The 15817-nt window shown below is 40.9% G+C and overlaps 1 protein-coding gene across 1 annotated transcript in view; it reads right to left on the bottom strand.

Moving 5' to 3' along the window:
* Positions 1-2478: 2478 nt before the first annotated feature.
* The window catches only part of ubtf (upstream binding transcription factor), a 60382-nt gene continuing 47043 nt past the window's right edge, over positions 2479-15817 (bottom strand). Inside the window, exons 15-21 of the mRNA XM_078529586.1 lie at positions 14916-15026; positions 12027-12109; positions 11213-11402; positions 10643-10690; positions 10080-10154; positions 7119-7262; positions 2479-4893 (exon numbers count right to left, since the gene is read on the bottom strand). Of these exons, the coding sequence (XP_078385712.1) occupies positions 4789-4893; positions 7119-7262; positions 10080-10154; positions 10643-10690; positions 11213-11402; positions 12027-12109; positions 14916-15026 (756 nt within the window). The 3' untranslated portion in view covers positions 2479-4788. The remainder of the gene's footprint in view (positions 4894-7118; positions 7263-10079; positions 10155-10642; positions 10691-11212; positions 11403-12026; positions 12110-14915; positions 15027-15817) is intronic.

The raw sequence follows: 15817 nt of genomic DNA, 5'->3' as shown, positions 1-15817 counted from the left end.
TTTTGAAAGCTCCAATTGTTGCAACATCCTCTGCTTTCCTTAGAGAGAAAAAAATCCAGATTTCTACTACCCTTTAAATGAATAAGTGCTTCCCGATTTCCCATCTATATACCATGGCCCTATTATCCCTTCATTTTTGATTCTCCCTTCCTGAAGAATGTTTCTCTACATTAAATCATTTTACATTTCAAATAGTGCAAATCAGATCAACCCTCAATCTTCTATACTCGACATGACAAGCCATGTTTATCAACACGTCCTCGATTTAACCCTCTAACCCATTGTGATAATGAACATTAGACAATGACAATAACCGCCTCCAAACTGCAATCCATCTTGTAGAATATTATAGATGTGATCCAAGCATTAATCACTGACCCAGTGAAAGCTCAACTCTTTGTTGCTTCCACCAGGGTGCAATGTTTATGATGACATGCAGCTTGAGTAGATAAATCCAAATTAGTGTGAACCTTTGCCAAGTGGTAAAATTTCCACCCGAGTTATTATGGGCTTGCAACCCACTCCATGAGCCATTGTGGTCTCTGAATACCAGGATGACAGGAAGGAGGGGATTTGCATCTGATGGGCATGATGGGGGTTAAGTGCTGACAAAGCTCCATCATATCTAGCTAAGTCATCCTGGTGAAAGTTGAAAGACAAGCTAATGCTCTGTCCACAAGAACAAAATAACCCAGAGCACAATCTGCTTGATATAAATGCAGAAGAAATCTGTCTCATGGCAAAGAAACCCAGATTGCGGTGCGTAGGTTCACAGCACATATCAAATTATAATCAGAAAATATTTGGGGGTGGGGGACAGGGGTGCTGAGGAAAGAGACCAATAAACTACCTAAAAGTAAAACAATGATGCTCTTCTGAAGTTCGGGTTCAGATACATTGTTAGGGGCAAGATCAATTTTGCTTTACATCTAAATTATGCTGTACCAGAGCATCAGCTTGATGTTGACAGTGGTTATTGTTCCGCTGCCTAGCATTCTTCACCTTGCTGTGCACGAAATATTAAGATAACTGCCCTTCTGATATTCCAAATTGCTCACGGTTACACATGACCTATGATCCATCAACCAGAACCAAAAGCAGAGGCCAAACCTTGTGTTGAAGTTTTTAAATTGAAAATACAGCTCTATCCCCAAGATTGCTCATTTTCTGCATTTTGAATTAGGGAGAAATTTCCCATGCTGTCCTTTATTTCCCAATTCTTTCAATTCCATTATTGGAGTGCTTGGACAGACTAAACACTTACCATGCTCTATTATGACCAGTTTTCATTCTGTCTTTTTCACTTCCAATGCTAATTATAAATTCATCGTGACTTGAATTCCAATTGCTAATCCATCTTTTTCTCTGCAGTACAGCTGCTATTGACGTAGGTTTTTTTTCCAGACAAAAAAATGATTTGACATTCTTAGATCCTTGATGTTTTCTCTGCTGTCTGAATTATTAACAAGGATAGACTGACTACCTTCTTCCTCACAGGTGGTTCTAAAGGTGGGGGAGTGGGGGCAGTCAGCACATTATAATTTAACAGCAGCAGCTCAGTGGATAGCACTTTAATATATAATGAACTACCAGATGTCAGCCTTGCCACATAGGTAGCACGCTCATCTGAGTTAGGTGGTCATGATTGAAGTTCTACTTGAGACTAAGTATGTAATCTGCACTAACAATTATCTTTCAAATGAGATGTTAAGGCCTCGATTGCCCTCTGGACTATTTGAAGATCAGGGGAGTTCACTTTCCTAGCCAATATTCATCCCTCAACATGTTTAAAATGACTCATCTGATTATTTAATTTCTTTGTGGGACCTTGCTATATACAAAGTAGCTGCTGTATTTCCTTACATTTGAAATGTAGTCACAGTTGCAAAGTAACTTGGCTGTAAACTGTTTTGAGATGTTCTGAGGTCAGGAAAGTTGCAATATAAATGCAACTTCCTTCTTTGATGAATGACAATCATCCTTCGAGATAGTGTTCAGCTGGATGCTTTGCAAGGTACTGCAATGTTTTCTCAAAAAGAGGAGACTTTGGATATATACTTAGCATTTACAAGGCATCTGATTCAACCTTCAAAAAAGAGATACTCTGAATGTCAATTCCCTAACAGTGGAGTTCTATCTTAAGAATTCTCAGCAAGAGAAGCGTATGGTGTATTTTGAGAATTGGAACATGGGCCTCCATTTGTGTGGCCTTTCCTCCCAGTGAATAAAAGTGGCAGCTGGAAATGAAGCATCTGTTTGCATTTTACTGCTGTACTCTATTACCATGATCCTGATCGCTAATCCATCTGCAGTACAGCTGCCACTAATGTGGATTTCTTTCCAAGTGAAGAATGATTTGACATACTTAGATCCTTGATGTTCTTTCTTTGCTGCCTGAATTAACAGGGATAGACTCTCTTCTTGATCAAAATCCTGTGTAACCAGGATTAGTTTAAATAATTGTATTCACCCAGCAACCACGTTTTTATTTTTTTTTAATGGTTGCTTATAACCACTTGAACAAAAGGAACGCTTTCCCTATAAAATGTTTCAGAAGTTCCAACATCAAATTACAAGAATCAGCAAATACAAATTCAGTGAGGCATTCTCTCTACAAAACAATCTTTAAATATTAGAAAAATTCCCAGAAGATCACAGAAGCTAAAAGTAACATGGTACGTATGGGTTACTAGCACAGTTTCACGTTGAGTGCAAAAATGCACTCATTTCACCTCTTACAGTACACACGCCCAGTGCTCCTGACCTTACTGTAAGAACCAGAAAATAAAATGGAAAGTAAAGCTGCAAAATACAAACAACATTATATACAGATACCATACATCCTCATTCAAACCCAACACAAGTACAACAAAGTGCCTCTTTCAGTACCCTTTAAAAAGACATCCACCCTGCTCTGAAACTGGGCACAAGCTGATAAGGTATTCAATCATGATCCGGAGTTTAAGCAAAGCTGCAGTCGGAAAAAGGCTCAGTTGCAAAGGGTTCCCACCCCCCTCCCCCCACCCCCACACCACCCCCCCTCTGCTTTTACACTGATCTCTCTCAGGTTAACAATGATGAGGAAATAAGAGAGGGCATGGTTTGGCTGTAGAGACTTAAAAATCTGATTCTGCCTCTCTCTTACTGAGCTGGGACTTGGACATTTATTCACGTTGCTTCCTGTACCAGGAAGAGATAAGATTCCTTTTCAATCCCTGAATTTGTAATTACTCCTTAATTCTGGTGTGCAAAGAAACTACAAACAGAACATAGTCTCATTACGAGTTATGCAAAAGAAAGTGCTGGACTTGTGTGAGTAAAAGAGATACGGCAGTACTGTAGTGTTCCAAACTCAAGGCGGCTATGTACAGGATCCAACTTCAGCAGCTCTGTGTAGTCTCTCTTTAAAAAAAGACTCCGGCAGTACAACCTTTCAACTCTAAAATTCAGAGGATGAAACTGTCCATTAAAACTTATCACAATATGCTCTGCATTTGGTTTGATGACCAGAGAACTAATGTACATTCCATTCAGAAGTGACAAAACAGAATTTGAAAATACAAAAAAGCTATTTGCAGTCTCTGCTGCAAGCATTAAACTGCATCTAGAACATCAAGATTAACTCCCACCAATATAGTGACTCTTCAATCAAATCAGATTGACAGACTAAAATGATACAAAATACTCAGGCCTCTCTGCAGTAATGCAGTCACATCCTCCATTAGTAAACACAATAAGGAAAGACTACACATGCAGAAAAATAAAAGTTTTAAGTAACCAGAAAGAAGTGGGCTGTAAAGACGACAGATTCCTTTGCAATCTTGAAGGGCACAGGGCAACAGGAGCTTATTTCTTCCTTCTGCCGTTAAAATGAATGAGCACTTGCTTTGGTGCAGACCTCTCAATGACTTTGTTCACATTACCAAGGAGAGATTTAATTCACAAAATACTGAATCTGAAACCTCCCTCAAAAACATCCTTTTGTATTTACAAACTGCAACATCACAAAATACTCTTTGCCGAATCAGACCATGCAGAAGCACTGGCCTTTCCCAGTGTCAGGCCCATCCCTTGCCCATAAAAAGCACCCTTACGTAAAAGACCAGGATACCCTGCTTATGGAAATACTAAAGAATGGATAGCTTCAATACTTGCTATCTAACCACGCTGATCTTTCAGTTCTGCTTAAACACGAAACAAATTGGACACAGGACCAGAACTGGTGGCAGGTAAACGAGGCAGGATCCAACTTCAGTGACCATTCTTTTGTTAAAAAAATTAAAAATTCAAAGCTTTGCAATGCAAGTATGAATGACCTGATAACCCAAATACCACCTTTAAATAGGGTGAGTGACTTCACACTCAACACACAAATATTTTAATCTTGTGTGTCTGTATTTCTGATTACATAAGATGTACTCCAAGCCATACCAGAGAATTTGTACATCAGGTTTTTAAAAAGTTTGAACCCTGAATGTCACTCAATAGCACATGGATGGAGAGGAATTTCAGAATGATTGTAACTGGGATTGTTCTACTGGAAAAACCGCCTACAAATTATCCATTTGGTCCATTCTTACTTGCATCACTAGTGGTTTTCAATGAGCTGAAAGCAACTCAGGAAAGCCCAGTTAATTTGTTCCATGGAACCGACTGGACAATGATGGCTGGATCAAGTCAGATTTTAGAGCGTCTGCTTCTGCCAATTGTCTCAAACAGTCCTGGTAGCGGGCATGAGGGCTCTTTAGGCTGATAGTTTCAGTACTGCCTGGAAGATCGCAGAGCACTTCAGTCAGAGTCCGAGTCGGAGGACTCTTCTGATGAAGAACTACTGCTGCTGTCAGACTGATTTTCATCTTCCTCTTCACCCTCCTCATCATCATCTTCTGCATTCTGGGAAGAAAAGTCATAGCAATGTTTAGTAAGCAATGGTTATGTAGCACCACACTTGATTTATTTTCAATAGTAAAAATGAGGGGACATCTCCCTGTAAGAAATGGGGGCTCAAATGGGAAACAAGTTATCGCAATTGAAAAGTACAATCAAGGTTTGTATGCCAGTGGAATTGAGAAGTTAACTATGCAAACGTATACAGCCATCACAACTGGGAAATGTAACAGTCAACTTTAAAAAAAATTTGTTCACGGGATGTGGGTGTCACAAGCTAGGCCAGCATTTATTGCCCACCCCTAGTTGCCCTTCAGAAGGTGGTGGTGAGCTGCCTTCTTGAACCGCTGCAGTCCATGTGGTGTAGGTACACCCACAGTGCTGTTAGGGAGGGAGTTCCAGGATTTTGACCCAGCGACAGTGAAGGAATGGCAATATATTTCCAAGTCAGGATTGTGTGAGGCTTGGAGGGAAACTTGCAGGTGGTGGTGTTCCCATGTGGCTGCTGCCCTTGTCCTTCTAGGTGGTAAAGGTCACTGGTTTAGAAGTTGTTGTCGAAGGGGTCTTGGTGAGTTAATGCAGTGCATCTCGTGGATGGCTGCCACTGTGCCTCGGTGATGGAGGGAGCGAATGTTTAAGGTGGTGGATGGGGTGCCAATTAAGCAGGCTGCTTTGTCCTGGATGGTGTCAACGTTCTCGAGTGTTGTTGGAGCTGCACCTATCCAGGCAAGTGCAGACCATTCCATCACACTCCTAACTTGTGCCTTGTAGACGGTGGGCAGGCTTTGGGGAGTCAGGAAATGAGTTACTCTTTGCAGAATTCCCATTCTCTGACCTGCTCTTGTAGCCACAGTATTTATATGGCTGGTTCAGTTCAGTTTCTGGTCAATTACCCCAGGATATTGATAGTGGGAGATTCAGTGATAGTAATGCCATTGAATGTCAAGGAGAGAGAGTTCGATTATCTCTTATTGGAGATAGTCATTGCCTAGCATTTGTATGGTGCAAATGTTACTTGCCATTTGTCAGCCCAAGCCTGAATGTTGTCCAGGTCTTGCTGCATATGGATATGGACACCTTCAATATGAGAAGGTGTAAATGGTGAACAGTGTGCAATCATCAGCGAACTTCCCCACTTCTGACATTATGGAGGGAAGATCAGTGATGAAGCAGTCGAAGATGGTTGGGGCAGAGGACGCTACCCTGAGGAGCTCCTGCAGCAAATTCCCAGGGCTGAGATGATTGACCTCCAAATACCACAAACCATCTTCCTTTGCGCTAGGTATCACTCCAACCAGTTCCACCTCTCCGCCCATCACCCGCCCAACCACTGATTCCCATTGACTCTGGTTTTGCTAGGGCCCCTTGATGCAACTTGATTTCCTAGCAATTCAAACACCTGCTCCATAAACACAGATTATAAACAGCAGCCTGATTCAGACAGCAGAACTAATTCCAATTCTTTTACGATCATTTCTGGTCAACAGCTCCCTGAAAATCTGTAAGGACGGATAGGTTAATGTAGATGCAGGGCTATATAGTGACTATATTTCAAAGAGTTCTTAATTGGCAGAGACATCCCGACTCGGTGAAAGGTTATATATAATCAAAGTTATTTCCCCTTCTTTCTTTATTGGGAGGGCAGTAAACAGTGACACCATAGTCTGTTAAGGAAACTTGGTTTCAGAAATAAAAATGACAAATTAGGAGGTGGAACAGAACAACGTACGTAATCAGGATATTTTGATTATGACCTTGGGTATTGTCAGGACAATTGTCCTTTTCTCTGCCTTATAAAAAGGTGGCTCCAGTTGACTTCAAGCTCTAAACAGTTAAGATAAAAGCTACAAGAGAGAGTGTTAAAGGCCAACCATCATTCAACAATCCCGTATTAGTTATATCAGCCACATGCAGAGTAAAATTCTTTCAAGTCTGTCTTGTTACACTTAACTGTAATCTTTGAGGGGTGGGTGGTGGGACAGCCAACCTCTTGTTTCAGAGTAACTAACTATTTTCTGCTGATTTCTGGACATTAGTTTTATTGTCTAGGAACTGGGTTTAGATTTCATATAAAAGAGGGCCCTTAGAGCCAAGTAAAGGAATTCTCATTCTGGTGAAGGCTGGATTCAAAACCAAATTTTGAGGTGGAAGAAGCGACGAGGCGGAAGACAGTATCCTTAAACTATTCAATTCCCCCGGCTATTTATTTCGAGTAAAGCAAATTATTTTACCTCATCTGCATCATCCTCTTCCTCACTTTCTTCGTCACTGTCTGAACCTGAGGAATCATCAGAATCTGAGGAATTGGCTTTTTCTTCATCATCGTCGTCGTCGTCGTCGTCATCGTCATCCTCCTCATCAGAATCCTCAGTCTCCTGCAGCAATCAGTTAAGAACTCTGAATACTTGAACTCGAGCTAATTTCTCCTTTAACATACGGTACATAAAATCCCATGTTGAAGACTAAAGATCAAACATTTGAATATGAAATAATGTTAATTTAATAATTTCTGTATAATTCAGACCTCCATGCTCAATTTTTTTTATTTCAACTCCAAAGAAAACCTGATCACTCCAGTACAGGGACAACAAAGAGCACAAAATTATTGCTGCAGACTCTGAACTTGACCAAATTGTGCAGAAGGTTAACAGCCACAGGTCCAGCCCAACAGTCAAGACAAAATCATCGCCTTTGTCAATTTTGCTTCAGCAGATAGCAATAAAAAATGGTAGTGCTGGCTGATTTTTCCCATCTATGGCCCAGTCCGATTATGAGGAGGTTAACTGTAGGACCCAATCTGCTATTTCAACTCATTCAGTGGTGACCAGCAACCAAATGTGCCACTTTTCTTGTCCAATTCATACAGTACCGTTGCAGGTGGTGCATTTAACCATCAAGGCAGTGGAGCCCACCTGTAGAATTTTGTCAAAATTTCCTGCAGTCAGTTCTATGGAGCTTGATCAGTTGATGCAGAGCTGGGATACAGAAAATGTTTAAACATACAACGGCTACCCTTCACTGGCATGAATACCCCCAGTGTCACACACCAATTGGCAGAATGTGAATCGTGGTGTTTCCCAGGGATAGCTAATGGGGCCCCAACTTGGCACCACATATATTAGTGGCTCGAATAGCGGAGTTGTATTTTCCCCAAGTTTACAGCTAACACTAAATTAGGAGGCATATAAGTTGTGTAGATGAGAATAGAAAGTTTAAAAAAGGGATTAAATGAATGGCTAAAACTGTAACAATTGGAGTTCAATGTGGGAAGTGTGAGGTCATTCAGTTTGAATCCAAGAAAGACAAATCAGAGACTGGAAACCGAGAAGGAGCAAGCGATTTGAGTGAGCAGGTACAGTCCCAGGTTCTGGGACAATCCCAAACGAGCCCTCGTGTGTTGTCACTTGTTATTCAAGTCGTCGCTTGAGTTTTGGGGTCAAGAACGGTAGCATAGTGCTTACATTATTGTAGGACATGGTGGCGTAGTGATAATGTCACTGGACTAGAAACCAAAGGACCAGGCTAATGCTCTGGGGCAGAGGTTCAAACCCTATCACAGCAGCTGGTGAAATTCAAATTCAATAAATGGAGGTCTTGTGGCGCAGTGGTAGCATCCCTTTGGCCCAGAAGCTTCAGGTTGACGTCCACGCCAGGACTTGTCGACCACGGAAGCAGCATTCATGATACGGTTTAATGGACTAATAGTCAGTCTAGGAATCCTTCCACCACCTTGCCATTATTCCCCAAAGGGGAAAAAGTGTGTGTCAAGGTGCGCTTAAAAAAAAACCAAAAACACAGGTTCAAGAATTAATCAGAGGCTAATGGAAAGTTGGCCTTTTCCCTCGGGCAGTTTGGAATAGTTCAATTGTGCTTTAGTTGTTCAGACCCTATCAGGAGTACTGGGTTCAGTTCTGTGAATATACCTCAGGAAGAATTATTCTGGTCTTGGAAGGGTTAACACAGATTCACCAGAAAATTATTACTGCTCAAAGGATTAAGTTACAAGGACAAATTATATAATCAAGGTGTTCTCTCAAGTTTCGAAAGTTGAGGTGTGATCTAATTTGAGATTTTTAACATTCTAAAAAGATTCAATAGAATAGATTATGGAGAAGTTATTTCCTCTGATGGGACAACACAGAACAAGGGTAGGGTAGCTCAACTTTAAAATTTAAAGCTAGGACATTCAGAGTGAAATCATGAAGCAGGTTTCACAAAACTAGTAGTGGAATTCTCTCCCCTAAGTGCTGTGAACGGGGGTGGTGGAGGGGAGGAGGTGGCGGAGTCGATTGAAATTTTCAAGACTGGAGTCAGATTTTCTTTGATGAACCTAGTTGTTATCTGGATATGAATCAAAGGCAGTTAAATTGGGTCAAGATACAGCTGACCCTGTAATTGATTGCCAGAGAAGGCTTGAGGTACTGTATGGCTTACTCCTGTTCCTATGTCAATCTGAATATTAGCTTCAGGCAATGGCAATGGCAAAGGGCTGGTACTCTAAGCTTTAAACTACTCTAAACTCAGATGGGCAAACACTGCTGAGCTTATTTTGCTAGATGTGGCAAACTTTACTCATTCAGGTGGAGGCCAGTTATTACTATTGCAAGCTACATCATAGCCATATCACAACTGTTTTTCTCTATACTAATAGCAGAAATCAGTCAGATTATTCCATTTTGTGGCATTTGTTACACCTATGGTGCTGTAGCTTCAGTCAGCTACTAGAGTGTGGCTGGCAGCATTCCAGCAATCAAGTATATGGAAATGGAAGAAGTTTGTATTATATGCTGATTAGAACAGGAGTATGCATCAATGCAAGCAAGCCTTCAGCAGACACTGCTAAAGTGACCTCTTCAAATAGTAATCCTCATCAAGTCTCTACCAACAGCAAACTCAATTAAGTTAAATGCCAGTGAACAGGAAGATAGATACAAGGAAAATTGCAACGTGTTCAATACCTTTTGCTCAAGATGGTAACCCTTCCCCACCTCCACCCCCACAAAATGGTCATGACCAACTCTGCTGCACAAGGTGAACCTTCTTGTAAGCAGAGTATCGCACTCAGCCCATTTACAACATTCTCTACTTCACAACTTGTCTCTCCAACCAACTAGCTCAGTAGTAAGAATATTTGCAGTGCCTTAATCAGATCCAAGGTGCAGTAAGGGAGACTCAGCTCTGTAGATACTTACACTCGCACTCTGTGTTGGTAATGTAATCTTCATTTTTGGATTTGGACTGGCTGCCTTTGCGGTACTTTTACGTTTCTGTCAATGACATTACAGCAAGTTCAGGCATCAAAGTAAAATAAACTGCAATTATCATGATTAATATTCATCTACCTTTCCCTCCCTACACTTTATTCACCCACCAACTAAACTTCAAAAATACTTCATTTTCCACATTCTCCCAAGATTGCCCTTGCCAAGCTCCTCCTCCCAGATTTACTCAATACTATTAATCCCCATGGAAACAACTCAAATACAAGTCACCATTTCAAAATTGGACTTTGGACCAAGTACTTTATTTTTCAAGTTCTCGGTATGTCATCAATTTAATTAAGATTCAGACAATGTGTTAGTTCACAGGCCTTTAGATGGTATGCTTCAGTGCTTAATAGCCAGTCAACAGAAAAAAAAATACTTCAGTACGTGCTGGAAGAGGAATGAAGTCAAAACGTCTCCAGCTTGCAAAAAATAAATTATTAGGTTTTGAACACAAAGCTTCCCAAAACATGGCTGGTCAGTTGACTTACATTTGAAGTGTATTCCTTGTACATGGCTCTCTCTTGGGGAGATAAGCTCTGAAGAAACAAAGCAACGTTTATAATTAATTATTGCATTTACCCGTCTCAAAATAAAAAGACTCAAAAACCATTACAATCACAAGGCTGTGAATAATTAAGTCTGTACAGTACCCATGGACACAGTCACTTTTAAGCGACATGCATCAGTACTGACTTAAATACTAGATAATGTGAAGGCCAGGAAAATGGGGGGCCAATCTAATGTACTATTAACTTTATTATACATTGTAAATGGAAATCAACACGATCCATTCCCTCACCAGTGCTCATTTACCCTCAAAGACTCCACAAGGCTAAATGTCCCATTGCTCCCCGCCATTCCCCCACCCAAGCAGCCCTTAATTTAAACATCACAGTAAGTGACTGAATGTTGCAGCCAGCTGAACTCAAATCTGTTCAGTCAGAGGCCCATTCATAGATGATTGGTGAAAGATACATCCTGCACTGGTGGTGTAAAATGTATCCAAACTTGCCAACTACAGCCCCCTCCTGCTTTCAGTTACGGTGAAGATTTTCTACCTTAAGCCAGGCTTCTAGATTGATTTTGTACTGGCACTGCTGTTCTTCTGCCATCTTCTTGTAACGGTCCTTCTGAGCCTGGGTGACTTTCCTCCATCTTTTCCCAATCTCCACCATCCGGTCCTTCAGATTCAGATGGTTCAGCTCGCCACCTGTGAGAAGTTCCTGGGAAAATTTCTGGTAACCATTCCTGAAATGGCAGTCATCACGAACATTTCTCAGCTCAATGGGCCAATTAAAATCATAAGGGTGAACATTTTAGGTTAATTTTGTTTTAGAAAATGTTACAGTACAGTGAACAACAACTCCACAATTCTTCCCTCGAGCACTGTACAGCTTTTTAGAGTTATCACATACATCAGCCTCGCTGCAACACATTTTACATGGCTTTCTCTTGAGGTTTTATTCAAATCCATCAACGCTTAAAACAGAACTGGCGAAATGGCCAGGGAAGCTTCATAGCAAAGGACTCAAAAGTTATTGCAGGAAATGAAAGTACCAAACCACACTAACAATCAATCCTTTCAGTAATGCCCTTGCTCCCTGCTTCCTCTGGTTCTGACCTTCGCAGCCAATCACAACCCTCCCAAGTCACTTTTTCCGACTCTCTCATTCCACTCTGTCTACAGCTGCCAAATCTCCAACACGAACAATGATTGTTTATGAAAAAGAATAATCCAACATAAAGTTTATAATTTATCATTGTAGCCGAGATAATTACAGTTATGCCACAAAAGCTGTTAAGTATTTGAAGGTTAAATCTAATTCTCGCTAGTGACTGTGTGTATTTTGATAATAAAATTAAGGTACGTACATTGGTGGCTTTTTCGGTTCCCCTTCAAATTTCATTTTCTTGTTTGTGTTTGTTGCTGGTGTCCGGATTTCACTTAATTCTTTCTGAAATGCGAAATAGTATTTATAAAACAGAAGGCATCAGTAATAAATTAACAGACACTGATGCAGTAAACAACAGGACTCACCGATTTGTTTTTCATCCTTAGGCCATTGCTCAAAAGACCTTCTCTTCCTATACCACAATATCTGGGTACAGTAAAAGAAATGGCAGAACAGCAAAATTGATAGCCAAGGTTGCTGGGGTCAATTGTAAGGGTGGGGAAGAAATTGAAAGGTGGGAAATATGATTCAAGGGTTTCTGCTCCTGATGATTATCTGATGACTGCCTCTGAAAGTGTGTGTATATCTGAATGCTGGGCAAAGACAGCAAATCAGGCTTAGATGTGATGGTTCTTGCAGCCAAAAGAACCATTTGAATCTCTCATCCAATTCCATATGAAAATGTAGATGGTAGATCAATAGCATTCCTGCCATGGAGTTTCCTGTGAGGCCAATCCTGCTCTGATCTGATTTGCACACATAGGAGGGGCCACTGGACAACTCTCAGGAAAAGGAATCCAGGCTATTCTCCTCACCATGACCCTAAATGAGCAGAACTAAAGCCAATTCTAATACCCAACTCCTGCCCTGGGTAAGGATTGGCTAATTAAAGCACAGAACAGGGATCATAAATGCACTGCAACTGGTCTCAATGGCTTAGTGTTACGTTGTGTGAAGCTTAAACTCTGTGAGCAATTAGCCAAAAATATATTTTGGTCAATTGTAATCTCCAGAAAGTTGAGGAATGCCAGTGTCGGGGATGGAGTGAATGGCACTTGATGCCATTAAGAAACACAGAGTAAAGCTCCTGCTACTCTGTTAGTGAGTCTTAAGCCCAAGCACACCTTTACTGCACTTGTGCGATGCACCAGCCAATCTTGTTACCGAGAAAAAACGGCAACCATCTGATGGATCCTGCTCCTACCACTGTTTTGGTGCTGGAATATTATGAGTGACAGAAGAATGCAAACAGGTAGTTATCAGAACATGTGCAGAATTCACTCCAGTGAGAAACCAGTGCTCAACTGTACCTGAAAACCAGTCATTTTTGGTATTTCATTGCCCATCCATTATGTTGCATGGACTGATCTCACCCACTTGGGTACATCTCCAACACCACTTCCAGGTCAGGAATGCTCTTCATCATTGAACCTACTGCACGATGCCATCAGACTTACATGGCACTAATACAAATCTTCTAAAACTTTACAAGATAACTGTAAGGGGAAATGCATTCTTCAGATTGGTCACAATACTAAAATATCATAAAAGTAAAGCAATGACTAGTGCTATTATGCTTTTTCTTCAAAGCACCTAGGGATTGATATCACTATTGGACTCCACCCGATATAAAATCACAGACAGTCCACATCTCCCAGCCCTTGTTGGCTGGTCTGAGGTCACTGAGTCAAGCATTGGGGTTTCGTAGGGTTCAATTATTATTTTGATTGTTAGTGAGAATACAACTTGAAACAGGTTTATTGGTAATTCAGCCAAAGATATTATTTTCAATGAAAGCTTCCTTTGCAGCATGCTCCCTCTCTCCACATCTATCACACCAGCAGCAGGTTGCTCCTACTACAATATCTTCCTGTGATCTCAGTCCTGTGGGTGATACAGTGTTACTGAAGGCTCCTTTAACTAATATAAGACTGCTGTATGGAACCGGCCAAATGTTGCTAGTAATGGTTTGGGAAGAAGATATGAAGTGGTAAAATATGACCATACTCCCACCGCATGATTTGGTATTTTCTCACTACTCCCATTTTTCCACTGCACACAAATGTACAGATAAGAGCTGGACAAATGATGTTTCAGACAAACACACAAAAATGCATAGGCAAACCTAGTTTTGGTCACCATGAAAGGATTTGATTAATTCAAAGGCAATACTATCTTAATGAACCAAATTGGTGAAATGGTCATTGTTTTATGCCCTTGAATATGAAGGGCACTCCCATCCTTCTGCCTATAGCACTCTATATCCATTTAGGCTGATGTGTCTAGTCTCTCAAGCTAGTCACTTTGAAGGTCCTCAGACAGACAGGCCTTTTACTCAGCAGCATGTTTCATTACGACAACTTTTCTGATTATTATTTTGGCACCTTCTCCCTGTCTCGACTTCAGTAACTTATTGAGCTCAAGAAAAGCCTTTTTTTTGTCTTATTTATACAGGTAGCAGAACTGAAAAACTTTCCAACTTCTCCTATACGCATCATGAAAATTTCCATAAGTGTTCTTTTATTGGAAAAACTGCATTACCAAGACATCCTGAACATGTCCTTACTACTGTCTGTATCAAGCATTCAAGTCAAGCACAGTGTCAGTTGGATACAGAGTAACTCTGTGCCCCAAATAATGCAAGCTTCTGGTAGTATTTCCCCTGCTGCACTGTGTACATACATTGCCAGCCATCCTTGCGGCTGGAGATTACACACTGAGGCAAATGGTGTTGAGTCAATCCGATAAGGATCTGCACTGAGACTGCTCCATCTGATTTCACACAGGGCACTTAGAGCTCACCATAAGGGCTAAACTTTCAGCCTATGATGAATTTAAAAAAAAAGTACTCAAGAGATGAAGAGATAGTACGAGGCCATTCAGATGCTGTAGAACAGAGGCACTTCATACTTGCTTCAGTATTTGTTGCACAGTGGGCCTCTAACATACCCATGAGCAGAAACACAAGTATAGCAGTTAGATACTTGCTATGAAACTAGCTGAAGAGCAAAATGTTCAATTCTTGGTCAGTCAAGAGCAAGTCTCCTTGGTACAGAACTTGCTGTAAGAGGAACAGAGAGAGGAATACCTCATATCGCTTTTGATCCTCTGCTGCTTTTTTAATCCACATTAATTTCTCCTTTTTCTCCATTGCACTCCAAGTAGCCTCCATCGCTCTTATAGCCTTAGTGCGGTCATTCTAAAAAAAAACAAAAGACACACCGTGAAGCCCAGCATTTTTTTGCAACGTCAAGACACGGCTCAGATTACAATCAATCTGACAGCATGCGCTACTAAATAAGTGTGCAATGCTCCACCTCCATTCCAATTCTCTGGAGTACAGGTTAAACAAATCCCAAAAAAATTTATTGGGCATAACTGGTGTGTCTACCAAGAAACGAGGGTGGGACATTCACCCTCAAGAACATTGGCTGAGGCTGGAAGGGATTGCATGCACTATGCAAAGTGTGGAGAAGGCAGCACTGTAGATTGCACAAATGTTGAGTAGATTGTACACAAAAGATGTGCGCTAGAGCATGATCAATGACATCCAATTTCCTGGTCTGCAGACTGATCAGTTCCAATTGTAAGAAAAGCTGTAGACCAAAAAGAAATCAGACTTAAGCATCTGATACACTAGTGAAGAAAACAACTGATTCGCCCTGTGTTTGTATTGAAAAATCCTTATGAAACACGTGGCCTCATTTGAACGCAACAATATGCTACAAACAAGAGATTGCAAATCTAAATAGCATTTGTCAGATAGAGCGGTTCGTCAGAATCAGAAAATGATTTGAGAAACGAAAGGAAATAAGGCTGCTGCCAGCAATGTCAGCCAGTAGGTTGTAGGTTAAGGAAAGCTGACAAGAATTCTAGCTTGTCAAACATTAAATCAAGGATTTTAAATCAAAAGATCTTCTGCAAACTAGACCGTGATTCTTCATCTCTGAATATCCAAGTCAATCTGGGTGGAAAAGGGTGGAAACTTGG

Source organism: Cetorhinus maximus, chromosome 25, assembly GCF_964194155.1.
Source record: "Cetorhinus maximus chromosome 25, sCetMax3.hap1.1, whole genome shotgun sequence".
Lineage (NCBI taxonomy): Eukaryota > Metazoa > Chordata > Chondrichthyes > Lamniformes > Cetorhinidae > Cetorhinus > Cetorhinus maximus.
The sequence above is the reverse complement of the archived record's forward strand: the minus strand, read 5'-3'. Positions and strand labels throughout refer to the sequence as shown.